The sequence below is a fragment of the Argentina anserina genome, chromosome 7 (assembly GCF_933775445.1).
Source record: "Argentina anserina chromosome 7, drPotAnse1.1, whole genome shotgun sequence".
NCBI lineage: Eukaryota > Viridiplantae > Streptophyta > Magnoliopsida > Rosales > Rosaceae > Argentina > Argentina anserina.
In genome coordinates this window covers 22,321,075-22,336,301 of record NC_065878.1, presented here as the reverse complement: position 1 = coordinate 22,336,301, position 15,227 = coordinate 22,321,075, and the positions used below count along the sequence as shown (strand labels likewise).

Here is a 15,227-nt window from a genome sequence, read left to right as displayed (position 1 = left end):
AATTCGACAAAATAGATCCAACTAATATCAATCATGAAATTTCAGAAGAAGGTGAATCATCAGAGTATCGTCACAATACTCTCTACAGGACCAAACCATAAGGTATGGCTCCTAACACTCTCGCGTACCCGACAACATATCAATACCGAGGAGCATGTGATGGGGGCCCGCCTGCAGTCGGATCATCGCTCCCGGATGATATTGATAATCGCCAAATACGCACTTAGGCTCTGATACCAACTGTAACGACCCTAAAATTCCGAGCTTCAAAACTCAAAATCTTAAAATCGTTAAACACAAAATAATCTCAATGAAATCGAAATCATTTTAATGTCGCAGCGGATCACATCTGAGTTTAAAATATAACTCAGTCAAGCCGATTATTACAAACCCAAATGATAATTCAACATATAACAAATGGAATTGTATAATCCTCACAACAACCTCACAAATAAAATCACACCAAATCTCACACAAAATCCACGCTGGAACATCACCACGACTGGATGCGATCGACTTCGAGTCTTCGGAGTCGTCACTCAATCACCACTACTCAGCACCTGCGGAAGTATCACCTACACCATTGAAATTGGTGCACCGGGATTGCAACACAAACCCGGTAAGCTTTACAGCTCGTATGAGTAAAATATGAAAATAACTCTCGTCTCATAAAAGGCACAACTCCACATCAACACAGTATAATGAAAATCATGAGAAAACGAGCAACCCATCTGGTTACTCTAATACTTTCACAAAATGGTAACTAATGAGCGCTGGTACACATCTGTTACCCCTCACTTAGTATACCGCTGATGTTGGGTAACCACCCGCCACCCAACATCCAAAACAAGCTGAGTACCCATGATCAGATAACCACCCGTTACCTCATGCAGTACTATGGCAGACAGACTAGAGCTCTAACTGTATCGTAACTTTCGCCCGGCCAAAGGCTAGGTTCCGACTTGCCTCACATGTACAATAATCTCACATCATATTGTACCACACATCACGTCCGAAGACAAATCACAATATTTCACATTTTCCGTGATAAAATCACGTACAATAATCACACATCATATTGTACGTTTTAAAACTTTCACGATATATCCACAATAAAAATCATAACAGTATATTACATAGCAAACTATATATATATTCGTATTTATTTACCATTTATACAATATATACATAGTCCACTATATCCTATACATGTCATATTTCATAAACACCTGAAAAATTACGTACGATAATCTCACATCATATCGTACCATTAAAATCACACATGCACAATTTTTCTGTCACCGAAATGACTATTTTTAATGAATTAATAACAGTATGTAATTTAATGAACTATATATATATATATGTATTTATTACCATTATACTATATATATACGTAGTCCACTAAGTTATATACATGTTGTAATTCATTAAATAAACACACTTGTAAAATGTTGAATCACCACGAGGGTAGATTCGTAATTCAGTGAGATTTTACTCACCTTATTGACTTGAGCGTAATTCCACAATTCGCGATGCTAATTCCTTTCCTCGATTTAACGATCACCTTAAAAGAATAAGAAAAGAATTTAGAATCGTTTCGTAAACCTTTAAATGCCAAAACAGTAATAAACGGTTACTGTTCAGCTATTTTGGTTTATACGAAGCTACTGTTCACTGTTCACTATTCACGGTTACTGTACAATACTCAATTAATACGTATTTCTGTACGTATAAGTACTATATACGTATTTCTGTACGTATAAGTACTTTATACGTATTTCTGTGCGTATAAATAATATATATACGTATTTCTGTACGTATGATTATTAAGTACGTATTTCTGTACGTATAAATATTAAATACGTAATTCTGTACGTATAAATATTAATACGTATTTCTGTACGTATAAATATTAATACATATTTCTGTACGTATAAATATTAATACGTATTTCTGTACGTATAAATATTTAATACGTATTTCTGTACGTATAAATATTAATACGTATTTCTGAACGTATACGTACGATTTAAATGTAAATACAAATTCAGTAAATAAAATTTACTAAATTACCCTTTTACGAAAATACTTTTTACATTTACTGAAAGTAATTTCTTTTTACATTTACCGAGGGTAAAATTTAATTACATTTACCGTAGTAAATAAAAATTACATTTACATTTACCGTACACAGTAAATTACCAAAATGCCCTTCTGTCAAAACTGTTTCCACCGCCTCACACGGCGGCGCGTGTGGCACACGCGCCACCTCCGGCCGGCCGCGCGTGGGGCCCACGCGCCGAGCCCAAAACCGGCGCGTATCACGCCACCGCCACCCCAAAACTTCTCCTCTCTTCCTCCTCCACCTCCCCACGGCCTCAGGCCGCCCCCTACACCCTTCACGTGCCCATACGCGCCGCCTAAGGCGGCGGTAACCTCCCTTCGCCATTCCTCCTCCGATCTCCTAAACCTTAACTCCAATTCATCCAAAATTTCACAACAAGCATCACAACAATCCAAATACGTAATCCCTCACCTCAATCGATGTTTTGAACCGTCGGATTCGCCGGAGGAGCTCAATGAAGTCGCCGTGGAGTCTCGGAATCGATGGGAAGTGGTTGACGCCGCTGCAGCCCAAATCGAACGTCTCCTCCTGTGAATTCATGTCGAGGGGTGAGGGTGAAGCTCGCCAGAATGCCTCCTAGCTCGCATGGTGCCGGCGACATCGAGATCGGCGGGGCCGAAGTTATATGACGTCGTCGCTGCTTATTCCCTGCCTAGGGTGGGTCGCTGCTACCACCGGTCGACGTATCTTGGCCGTGCGGTCTCTTTGCCACCGGCGGTGTCAAGCACGGTGGCAGGTGGAGGGAGATCGCCGGCGGAGTGAAGGAGAGGGGAAGGGATCGGGGAGAGAGAGTGAGTGCAGAGAGAGAAAGGGGGAAAGGGGAGGCGCGGGTGTGGTTTCCTGAAATGGAAACCCTAGTTTCATTAATTATCTATTTATACTCGTTTTCAAAATCGGAAACAAGCTTCCGACGTTAATAACTTTTACCTCCGACGTCCGATTCGAACGCGTCACATATCCACGAACTCGTATCGACGAGCTCTACAACTTCCGTGAAGAAAGTTTTCACAACCGAGCGACGAAATAAAAGTCGATATAAACGTTACGGAAATGTAACGTTTTTCAATTTAAACGTTCCGAGAACGTTTCCGTTTCTCGTTTACTAACGTCGCAACCAAATACGTTCATTCTAATAACATTCGAAATTTTTATAGAATTCCAAATCAAACTAACATTGTTTAAAATTTAGGGTTATTACAATCTAGTACTGATTTTTCGTTCAGCTATACTTTCATTGGCTGGCTGCTTCACTTTCTATACCTTCCATCCTCCTTTAGTTTTCATAAAGCTTCTCTTCAATATATCTTCTTCCTTTAGATACGCATGTAAACGTAAATGGATAATTCTATCACCTAATGGTGCCAGCAGATATTGTACAAACATAAAGACATGCATGACAAGTAAGAATCAAATTCAATTATAGCATAAGAAGCATATACTAATGCATTAGTGCATTAGGGGGAAAGGAGATGAAAACAACCGTGTTGGTGCTCTCTGTATAGTGATCCAAATAATATCAAACATATCTGATCCGGGTTTAAAGTTCAAACCGCGTTGAAGCAACTAAGTTCACTACCAATTCAGTGAAAAGCTTAGAGCTTTCAGTCCGACTTCGATCCTTTGTGCCTTATACTAATACTTGAAATGAGTTAATTATATTGACTTGATCATTCATTCACAGATTACACTTCATTATATAGGCTAATTCTAGCACTATTCTACCCACTAATTTCCACTAATTTTCACTAATTATGCCGTGATTTACGGAGGGAATCACGGGCCGTGATTCCCGGCCGAATTCACGCCGACACTCCCCCTCAAGTTGGTGCATACATATCAACCATGCCCAATTTGCTAAGTGAATCATAAAAGGCTTTTTTAGACACTCCTTTTGTGAGCATATCGGCTTTTGCGAGCATATCGGCAAGTTGCTCTTCTGTAGAAACAAAATGAAAACTGATGATCTTCGCGTCTAGCTTCTCCTTTATAAAGTGACGATCAACCTCCACATGTTTTGTACGATCATGTTGCACAGGATTATGAGAGATATCAATGGCTGCCTTGTTGTCACAGTACAGCTGCATAGCACATTCAGGCTTAATACCCAAATCTTGTAGCAAACTTCTAAGCCATAACAATTCGCACACTCCCTGAGCCATACCTCTATATTCTGCTTCAGCACTAGATCGTGCTACCACATTTTGTTTCTTACTATTCCATGTAACAAGATTACATCCAACAAAGGTAAAGTACCCTGATGTGGATCTCCGATCTGTAATATTTCCAGCCCAGTCTGTATCTGTGAAGCCACAAATTTCGAGGATATTATTGTTATTAGAGAACATTACTCCTCTCCCCGGAGCTGATTTTAAATACCTCAAAATCCTTACCACAACATCCATGTGGTCCTCACTGGGATTATGCATGAATTGACTCACTACACTCACTGCATACACAACATCTGGTATGGTATGTGATAGATAAATTAAGCGTCCAACCAGCCTCTGATAACGAGTTTTGTCAGTAGGGACTTGATCTGGGTACTCTGCTAACCGATAGTTCTGTTCAATAAGAGTATCAATGGAAGTGCAGTCCAACATACCTGTCTCTGTTAGAAGATCAAGAATGTACTTCCTCTGACAGAGATAGTCAGATAGATACCTTCATTTCCCTGGGCTACTTCAATGCCTAAAAAATACTTGAGTGTACCTAGATCCTTCATCTCAAACTCTTTGGCAAGCTGTTTATGTAATCTATCCACCTCAACAGTATCATTTCCAGTAACTACCATATCGTCAACATATATAATCAAGGCTGTTACATTCTCTTGTTGATGTTTGAGAAATAACGTGTGGTCTAAATTACTCTGTCTGTAGCCAATTTTTCTCATGAATTGTGAGAATCTTCCGAACCAAGCACGAGGTGATTGTTTAAGACCATACAACGACTTTCTCAATCTGCATACAGAGGTAGTTGGAGAAGCGGCCACATATCCAGGCGGAAGATCCATGTATACTTCCTCTGTTAGTTCTCTACGAAGGAATGCATTTTTAACATCAAACTGCCTAAGTGGCCAGTTCAAGTTAGCAGCGATAGAGAGCAATACCCGGATAGTGTTTATCTTCGCAACATGTGCAAATGTCTCATCGTAGTCTATGCCATATGTCTGGGTGAACCCCTTCACTACTAGGCGTGCTTTATACCGGCTTACTGACCCATCTGGATTATGTTTCACTGTAAACACCCAACGACATCCTACAGTCTTCTTGCCATATGGTGGAGGTACAAGTTCCTAAGTATTGTTTTTTTGTAATGCTTCCATCTCTTCCTCCATTGCTTTCTTCCATTTTGGATCTCCCAATGCATCATGCACTTTGTTAGGTACTGATAAAGTAGATATTTGATTCATAAATGACTCATATGACTTAGATAATCATTTGGTAGATATAAAATTTGCCACCGGATACTTGGCTTTACTCTGAAGGGTAGGTTCATATTTTTTTGTTGGTTGACCCCGAGTAGACCTATTTGTCAAAACATATTATCTACTATTAGCCTCAATAGAATGACTAACCTCAGATAAGTGATCTTCTGTACCAGGAGAGCATTGGTCAGGGGTATAAACAGTTGTACGGGAGTCATGAGGGGCAGTTATGTTGTCAGCTTCTGGTGCCTGAATCTCTCGAGTGATGACCTCCGGGGGTGCCTGTGTGGCTGACACATTTGTAATCTTAACATAACATGTTACCATATCGACTGGCTCACTTGTCTCCCCCTCTCCATGATACAACTCTTCAAAATATGAATTCTCCCCCTGAAGAGCAGTATCAGAAGAGGGAAAATAACTCATGTCCTAAAAAAATGTAACATCCATAGTGATATAGTACTTCCGGGTATGGGGATGATAGCACCGGTACCCTTTCTAATGGACTCTGTACCCAACAAACACACATTTAACTGCCCGGGCATCCAACTTAGAACGCTGATGTTAGGGAAGATGAACAAAAGCAACACAACCAAAAACACGGGCAGGAAGATTATGAAAAGAGGGTAATGAGACATGAGATGCAAGCACCTCATATGGAACTTTCCCCTGAAGGACACGAGATGGAAGACGATTAATGAGGTGGGCGGAAGTAATGACAGCATCACCCCAAAGGTATTTAGGCATGTGGGCACTAAAAAGAATACACCGAGCCATATCAAGTAAATGACGATTTTTTCTTTCAGAGACCCCATTTTGCTCAGGTGTGTAAGGACACATTGTTTGATGAACAATTCTGTGTGTGTTAAGGAACTCCTGAAAGACATTATTCACATATTCCCTCCCATTATTAGAACGAAGAACTCGAATAGTGGCATTATATTGTGTTTGGACAGAGGCATGAAATGCACGAAAAGCTGGAAAACCTCATCTTTAGTTTTAAGAAGAACAATCCATGAAAGACATGTGCAATCATCAATAAAAGACATAAAATAACGCATTCATGACACAGTTGACTCCTTAGAGGGTCCCCAAACATCAGAATGTATTAATTCAAAAGGAAGAAAACTTTTAGGAGAAGTAATAGGGGAATAAGTAGATCGATTACTCTTGCCCAAAACACAGGTCTCACAACATAACAAAGACTCGTCCACACTAATAAACAAAGAAGACATTGATGTTTTCATAACACTAAAAGATGGATGCCCTAAGCGACGATTCCATAACCAAACTTCACTTAGCTTGTCAGAAGTGGAGAGTAAAGCGGTCCGATACTGCCCTCCTGGTTTTTTCCCGGCGTATGTCAGATCCAGATGAAACAACCGGCCCCTCAGATACCCCTGACCAATTACCCGTCCGGTGAGAAGATCCTGAAATATCACATACATAGGAAAAAAGGTCACAGAGCACTGGGCGTCAGCGTTCAATTGGGAAACACATATCAAATGATGTGATAAAGCAGGTACATAGAGTACATTATGAAGCTCTATGGTGGGAGTAATACGAACGGACCCTGTCCCTAACACCGGGAATGCCTCACCATTAGCATTAGTAACATATGGTACGGGTGGAGGGGACAATACGGTAAAATAAGATTTTTCATAAGTCATATGATCAGATGCATCAGAATCAATAATCCATGTATCAAAACTAACAGAGTGAGAAATATTGAAAGCCATACCAATTTGACCACGGCCAACAATGGAGGCTGTAGGTGCTCCTCCAGTAGTATGATGATCATGCCCAACCACACCATAGATATCTGGTTCTGGAACTAATTGAAGAGCTGCCTTTGGCTGTGGCCGATGATTAGGCCGTTTAGGCCTAAGGTGTGGATATAATTTCCAACAAGTCGCACGAGCATGGTTAGTGTCATGACAATAAGAGCAAGGAGGGCGAGGCTGATTCCCGAAGCCTGGTGGTGGTCCTTGTCGATGAAAGGGAGTGGAGGTGACTTGCGGAAGGGGTGGTGCTGGAGAATGAGCATGGACAGTGAGACTGGAAACTACAGCCGGTGCCTGAAGAATACTCTCCTGCTGAGACTCATCCTTTCGGATATAGGTGAAAGCGGTGAGTATGCTAGGTGGTTCGGTCATTCGGAGCAGTTCGTCTTTCTCACTGGTATGTTTGGCATTAAGACCTTTTAGGAAATGGTGAACTCGTTCAAGCTCCTTCTCCTTTTGGTACCAAACAATATCCTCTTGATTTTTAATCATGCAAGGACGTTTCACATCAATCTCAGCCCAAATATTCTTCAGTTTGGTGAAATAGTGCGCCACCGGTTGCCCATCCTGGTGAATGGCTAAAACTGTGCACATTAACTCATGAACCTGTATGAAATCAGAGTCATTAGTATATAAGCCGGCTAGGGTCTCCCATATTGCCTGTGCAGTGGGACAGGCCTGCACCAGATCAATTATCTCATCATTCATAGCTTTCCACAAGACGGACATGACAAGACCATCGTCGTCGTCCCATTTAGTGTAGGCAACAAGATCTGTAGGACTAGGAGCCTTAGTGACGCCCTACACATGTCCCATTTTATGCATGCCTTGAAGATGAGCAGTCATGAGTCGTTTCCATTTACGGAAATTGGTGCCGTTTAGTTTGACGCCCCCAAATGAACCACTGTCATAACCATTAACAGATACTTCGAATGTCGGAATATCAAAGGTCTGAGAACCATCAGCTTCGTGTCCAGAACCCATGGAAAAGAAAAATGTAGAGGAGACAGGAACAAAAGCACAGAAAAATGGAGAAGAATCTGCCGCCGGTGCACTGGAACTGTCGGTGAAGATGCACTGATGGGTTGGGTCGGGTCAGGTCAAACCGGGTCGCACTGAGATGAGCTGGGCTGAGTCACACTGAGATGGGCTGGGCCGGGTCGCAACGATCTGGGCCGAAAAACGGGTCGGGCAGGAGTATAACAGACCGTGTTGATGAAGAATCTTCGGGGAGGATCGGCGAGCTGTGACGTCGGGCGTGGAGCGGCGACGTCCGGCGAAGAGAGACAGCAACATGAGTTGTCGGCGAGGAGAGAAAGTAGCAGGAGCGGTCGGTGAGGCAACAGCGGTGCCGGAGCAGCAGTCGGCGACGTCGGGAAGGCAGCGGCGATGTCAGAGAGGGCCGGAGGGCAGCGGTGAGGCGCGGTACGGGAGGAAGCAGCTATGAGCACCTCGGTGATAACCGGCCGAAAAAGAAAAAAAACGGGAAAAAGAAACCCAGGAAAAACAGAGCACGAAGAGGCTCTGATACCAACTTGAAATGAGTTAATTATATTGACTTGATCACTCATTCACAGATTACACTTCATTATATAGGCTAATTCTAGCACTATTCTACCCACTAATTTCCACTAATTTCTACTAATTTTCACTAATTATGCCGTGATTTACGGAAGGAATCACGGACCGTGATTCCCGGCCGAATTCACGCCGACACTAATCTTTCACCAACTCCATACAAACAAATTGATACACACCCTCCAATCAACTGAGAAACCAACCAAGCACCCACATACACAGAAATGCCTGGTGAAGCTGAAGACTTGGAAAACAGAGGAGGAGCGAAGCACAAAGCAAACAGAGAGAGCTACTCGTAGTCTTCGTACCTTGCAGATGACGTAGAGACCCAATTGACTTCGTGGTTGGTCCCCATGCTCGTTGTGATTAACATTTTTGTGTTCCTTGTGGCCATGTATATGAATGATTGCCCCAACCACAGTTCTGGGAGCGAAGGCAAGTGTGTGGCTAGGGTTCTTGGCAAGTTCTCGTTTCAACCGTTAAGGAGAACCCTCTCTTAGGCCCTTCTTCTTCCACATAATGATAAACATTTCTTTCCTCAAATTAATATTTTTGCCATACAAAGAAAAATTGATTGGTTTGGGGTTATTGTGTTTGAAGATTGGAGAAGTTGGGAGCTTTGGAGTGTTCCAAAGTGGTGCATAAGCATCAGCCATGGAGACTTGTTACTTATATTTGGTTACATGCTGGAGTAGTTCATCTACTAGTTAACATGCTCAGCTTGATCTTCATTGGAATTCGAATAGAGCAGCAATTTGGTTTCGGTATATCTATCTCTCTTGATCTTGTCAGTTTATCTTGATTTCCTAGCTAGTTCCTACATCTTAATGCATCCTATTGACTATTGCCATTATTGCTGTCTGGATTTGGGGGCAGCATCATGTCCTCTCTTTTTATTCAAGAGAACATTTATGTTGGTGCCTCGGGTGCTTTCGGAACTGATTACAAATTGGACTATTTATACCAACAATGTCAATAACATTGTTATGTTTGGATTATAGTCTCTGAGTGAAGTTACATGTTTGCTGATGTACTCTGTTTGCTCACTTTACCACATACGTTGCAGCTCTTGTTACTCTCCTGATCATCATTGTCATTAATCTCGGCATTGGAATTTTGCCACTCGTCGATAACTTTGCGCACATATGTGGGTTTACCACCGGATTCCTAGTCGGATTTGTGTTGATGCCCCGTCCTCAATTCGGATGGCTGGAGCAGCTGAATCTTCCTGCCGGTGCTAATGCCAATGATAAGTCCAAATACATGGCCTACCAATATGTGTTATGGCTTATTTCAGTGATGCTGTTGATTGTTGGGTAAGTTCCTCCAATTAGTAGAGATTTTCACTGTCTGCATGAACTGGACTATTTCAGCTAAACCTCAGATTCTGTGACACAGGAATACAGTTGCGTTGGTGATGCTGTTTCGGGGCGAGAATGGAAATGAACACTGCCATTGGTGTCACTACTTCAGTTGTGTTCCCACATCTAGATGGTATTGTCAAGAAAATTAACACTCGTACTAGAGAAAAGACTGTTCTCTTAGCTAGATCTGTTTAAATCCTATGTAAATGCCTAGTTAGTGTTAGAAAACTTTGGTCCACATTTTTACTTCTAATGGTTTGGATATTCAAATTTATGCCGTAAGTTATCCATCTGTAATATTGGTTGAGGAGCTGAGAACTCTGCAGTGAAGTTAAAAGGAAGAAAAAATATAGATGGCTTCGCCCGGGTTCGAACCGGAGACCTTCAGTGTGTTAGACTGACGTGATAACCAACTACACCACGAAACCTTGATGGCAACATGGCACAAAACTTTATATATCAATTATTAATTCTCGAGTTCGACTTTCATGAAACCACGCATTCTGTACTTCACACCAAACCGAAGACAGCAACATTATAAAGGAAGCTTCATAGTTTTACTAGGTACCAGTATCATTGTAAAAATCTACAAAATGAGGAGCCAAACATTAGTGATAGCAGTAGTACGTAGTAGTGTTGTTATCGATCGAGTATGGCATTGGTGCCTAGTGACACTGATATAGAGTGCTCCGGCGTGTGGCCGTTGTGTCTGCTTGCTACACCTTCATAACATATGGCTCACCGGACCCTTCTCCGGGATCTCCATGCTGTAATTCCATGATAAGTATCAAAATGGTTTCCGCTCCTACTGTTGAAAACCGGAGATTTAGCTGTAGATGCTTGATGAGCCTCATTTCCACTTACAACCCTAACGGCTATGCGCTTTCTACTTTGCCCGACTTTTGTCAAGTCTCTTTGGGTTTCAACATGGATCCCAACACTGATTGCAACCTGTAATTTCTCACTCTAGTGCTTCATTTTATTTCATGAGATGATTTTCGACATCAAATCTTGTTAATATTATCGTTTAGTTTGCTTCTCAATTAAGTTTACATGACAATAATGCAGGATACCATGAGCTGGGAATTGGATATGGAATCATCACCATTCTTCTTTGAATGTGAAGTGCGCATTTCGTTGAAGATTCTAAAAGAGGCTAAAACTATGTTTACCTTGGGAGTTAAGTTGTTTGATGGAAATATAGGTATCAAAGTTTAAGGGGAATATTAATCTACTTTTTGTGCAAAGTTTAAACATGTTATCTGTTAGCTTTAAGAAAAAGTGGTTATGATTCAATAATTCATCTTGAATGAGTGCAAACTCTCATGTGATTACTTGTAGTTCACGAGTCAAGTTACCCTAATAGAAACCAGTTGATTGATGAATCAATTATGCAACAAAATTCAATAATTAAAGCTTAATTTCGGTGATTTACCCTACACGTATATCGGAAATAACTGTTTATTGTTCAATTCTACAACAAAATTCAATGATTAAAGCATATATTAGGCGATGGGTAGTCATTAGAAGTACTTTGTCACATCATTTATTTTTGTTTTTTACACGATTTAATGGATTTATTATTAATTTGAATCCGTGGTCCATATAATTAGGTGTGTGCTATATGTTAAGTGGTTTGAATCCGATGGAAGCATTTATCTTATTTGGATGAATGAAATAGTGCATTTTCATCATTTTCTTGTAAAGCCAAAGGGAAAAAGGTCGTAGTTCATAAAGTTGGACAAGCGAGCTTGCTTCCGTGTGTTCACAGTATAAAATGGCATGTGAAAGGCCCTAGAAACTCAAGGATACCAAAACAAGAATCCGAAGGTACAAGGGAAAGGAAACCTATACACATTAGATACAAGCAGAATCAAAATTACATTTTCATAGAGGTCTGATCAATGAAGGTTCAGTCACAGTTTTAGAAACTATGTCCTCTCTTTGACATCCATGGGGCCAAAGCTTTGTTTGTACATCAAGGTCAGGTAGCAAAGACTCAAAACATCTGTGGACATACACACAAATACAAAAACATGCAAATATCAGCTATCACCGAGTTCTGTTCGAGTGGCTAGGTGCTCAGAAAGGCTTTATTCCTGAAATCAGCATCTTGAGCTAAACCTGTTTCTGGACATGTGCCTGATTCACAGAACTCCTGGACTGATTTTCTTGTAAAACTGTATTTCTCAAATTCAAGCCTCTGTCTTGGGGCACTCTGTGACCGCACCTTAGCCCGGGATGATTCCGTGTTAGCCATGTAGCTAGGGTAACCCGCATAGCTGCTAACGAAACCCCACGAGTACTCGCTCCTTGTCGGTGAGAAGTGAGCTCTTCTAGCACTCCTACTTCCAGGTCTGGATGAGGCAGAAAATGCTTGTGGACTGTTGTCTGCAGTTCTTAAAGCGGCTACGTCATCTTTTCTTATAGGATTCAAAGAGCTCAATGGGTTGTAATCCATGGAAGATTGACTTGGAATCAAGCTTGGTTCTTTTGTCATGTGTTTGGATGGGGAATCAAATGTCATTAACAGTGGACTATAGTTCTCTGAAGCCATAACATGCTGTGCGCTCTGGAAGGCTCTGGCATTTCGTTGGGAGCCCAAGTGAGGTTTCCAAGTATCTACTTCAAGGATTTTGTCAACCTTCTCATTATCTGCTTGAACATATCTCAGTGACGAAGCATCACGGCTGTTGTTCAATACACTTTCTTCCATCCACCGATATAACCATCCCGAGGCCAAACGTCTTCCATCCAGACTGGTGGCATCTTTTACGTTTGAATTTGAACCACACATCTGGATAATGAAACAGAATAATATGAATTAAGTCTAAGTTGAACAGAATAATAAGCTCAACAAAAACAGTGCCTTCCAGAGGAGTTGCATCTAGCAGGAAAGTACTCAACTATTAGATGTTGAACAACCAACACAACGGAGATTTATCAAATTCTACACATTGAAATCAATACCTCCAGCAATGAGGGTCCATCAAATTTTCTACTATAAACACGGTGCTGGTATCCACTTCTATCAGGACTTTCTGGGAGCTGCAAGCAGAAATTATAGAATATGAAACACCACCTAATTTTTTCAAATTATGCACGGCGTACCTGATATAAGAGTGAATTTTAGTTATGTGAACTTCTAGAGTAAGCAGTGAGAATGAATCAATACACTAGAAAATATGTAGTTATGTATAAAGATTTGCATTGCGCTGGCATTCAGCCAAGGATGCAAACATGTCTAGAGCTAAAGTGCATAAACATGCCGCCGATAGAAAGCTAAAACCAACTAGCAATGTATAATATTCACAACACAGGTCCTTACAGGATTGTAAGACAGGGACGATTTGCTGCTGGATTGTACTGATTCTGCCTTGAGTGAGCGAGTTGCTCGTGCACGGTCCTGGAGCCGAACCAGTGTCTGCATGCGCCTGAGCATGTCCGCCGTTTGTTTCCTTACTATGTGACCTCTCACCAATGCTTGAAGCTTCACCAGTGCTCTAAGTGCCCTTAATGCCCTCTTTGCCTTTTATTTTTTGAAAAGTTTGTTCGAATCAGATCATAAATAAACATAACAACCAATATAATTCAGTGCACATCCAAGAAACGATGCATGTAAGAAATTTTCATCTTTAACTTAAAAACAATGCTTTTCAATCATACCAGATGCTAAATCATATGGAACAGACTGGCATACAATTTTTGGAAAGGGATATAGATCTTTGTGGTTATAATCACGATTACCTCAAAGATGCATCATTGCTAGGAATTAACAAATAAACAAAAGAACCAAACTAACAACTTCTTAGTCACACATCATCTTTTTTTGAAACTTAACTTAGTAGCTAACCAATCCCCATTTTGATCCACTTGATCAATGCTACCTCCCCTATTCAATCAATGGCCACAACAATCCCACAACCCTGTGTTTAGTTGTTTACCCCTATTGCTAACCTAGCCTACATTAAATTCTACAAGCTAGACAACAACAAAGTGGTAAAACTAATGCATTGCCCATGGAGAATGTAGTTTTCTGCAATTAGAAGCCATCATATCAACCAAGCAAAGCTGTAGGTCCAATAAGCCAAGCTAAAAGCATGGAAGTAATTAGAGGTTGTAGTCAGAGACAAAAGGTCAAAACTTTCACTGCAAAAATGACATCTTTATCCTACTCCCCCTGAAATGTGGCATTGGGAGGTTGGAATTCTATGTCCACGGAAAGTACCAAAGTAACCTTCTAGTTAGAAACAGAGAATTTTTTCTCCAAGACTCTGACTCTGACAATGAAACATCAAACAGTGTCGGCAGGACTCCGTTTAATATTTAGTTAATTTGTTTGTGTGAAAATCTATGTTCAAGAAGCTTCAGAAAAACAGTTTCTTTAATCCCATGTTCAACATAAAAATCCTAAATTTCCAGAGCTTCTATGAAAACAAAGCAAAAAGAGCAAAGAGAATCATGCAAAAAGTTAAGAACTTTGTTCTTCTAGGTGCAATAGCAACGTAAATTCACTAACTTTCAGGGGCGATAGTGGAATCAGCAGAAACAAAAAATACCAACCAAGTATCTCCGGAAAGCTGACTGTATCTTAATGGCAGCAAGGTGGCGGTGACGGCGGACGGTAACAGGTAAGCTGACGTTCCCGGAACTCCCAACGCAGTTAGTGAGTCTGACGACCTCCGCCGCCGCATGAGCCGCTGCGAGAGCTGCCTCGGCCACGGCGGCAGTAGCAGCCGCCACCGCTATTGCGTGCTTGTTGGCGTCCAAGCCCCATTCTTGAGAAGCTGAAGTGGAAGCTTCGGCCTTGCTAGTCTTCTTTTTGGACTTTTTGGGGCCGAAGAGTCGCCGGAAAAAGCCCATTTCTCATTGCTTGCCCGGAACTGGAGGGCTTAAGTTAAGCTAGAAGGACATGACAAAAGCTGAAGATGAGTGTGTAAGAACTAAGA

The 15,227-nt window shown here is 41.2% G+C and overlaps 2 protein-coding genes, 1 long non-coding RNA gene, 1 other non-coding gene and 1 pseudogene across 4 annotated transcripts; 2 read left to right on the top strand and 3 right to left on the bottom strand.

Moving 5' to 3' along the window:
* Positions 1 to 304: 304 nt before the first annotated feature.
* On the bottom strand, positions 305 to 2,961 carry LOC126802819 (uncharacterized). The gene is made up of 3 exons (XR_007673010.1): positions 2,540 to 2,961; positions 1,503 to 1,567; positions 305 to 575 (listed from the first exon to the last, which is right to left on the bottom strand). It is a non-coding gene; the product is annotated as an uncharacterized LOC126802819 (long non-coding RNA).
* Positions 2,962 to 9,138: 6,177 nt separating this feature from the next.
* LOC126802684 (RHOMBOID-like protein 2) lies at positions 9,139 to 10,427 on the top strand (annotated as a pseudogene).
* A 205-nt stretch (positions 10,428 to 10,632) lies between these two features.
* Positions 10,633 to 10,706, bottom strand: TRNAV-AAC (transfer RNA valine (anticodon AAC)). The gene has a single exon. It is a non-coding gene; the product is annotated as a tRNA-Val (tRNA).
* Positions 10,707 to 10,930: 224 nt separating this feature from the next.
* LOC126803836 (putative non-specific lipid-transfer protein 14) lies at positions 10,931 to 11,356 on the top strand. Its single transcript, XM_050531563.1, is given in 3 exon segments — positions 10,931 to 10,973; positions 10,976 to 11,231; positions 11,347 to 11,356. Coding segments are annotated over 3 exon segments (309 nt in total).
* A 741-nt stretch (positions 11,357 to 12,097) lies between these two features.
* Positions 12,098 to 15,227, bottom strand: LOC126802374 (protein IQ-DOMAIN 23-like). Its single transcript, XM_050529992.1, has 4 exons — positions 14,842 to 15,227; positions 13,607 to 13,807; positions 13,249 to 13,326; positions 12,098 to 13,075 (listed from the first exon to the last, which is right to left on the bottom strand). The coding sequence occupies exons 1-4, from the start codon at positions 15,139 to 15,141 to the stop codon at positions 12,353 to 12,355; spliced, it is 1,302 nt and encodes a 433-aa protein (XP_050385949.1). The 5' UTR covers positions 15,142 to 15,227; the 3' UTR covers positions 12,098 to 12,352.

Coding starts and splice junctions, on each gene's coding strand:
- LOC126802374 (XM_050529992.1), bottom strand. CDS start 15,141: ATGGGCTTTTTCCGGCGACTCTTCGGCCCCAAAAAGTCCAAAAAGAAG. Junction 13,327..13,606: donor CGTCCCTGTCTTACAATCCT/GTAAGGACCTGT, acceptor TTCTGCTTGCAG/CTCCCAGAAAGTCCTGATAG. Junction 13,076..13,248: donor ATGGACCCTCATTGCTGGAG/GTATTGATTTCA, acceptor TTCATTATCCAG/ATGTGTGGTTCAAATTCAAA.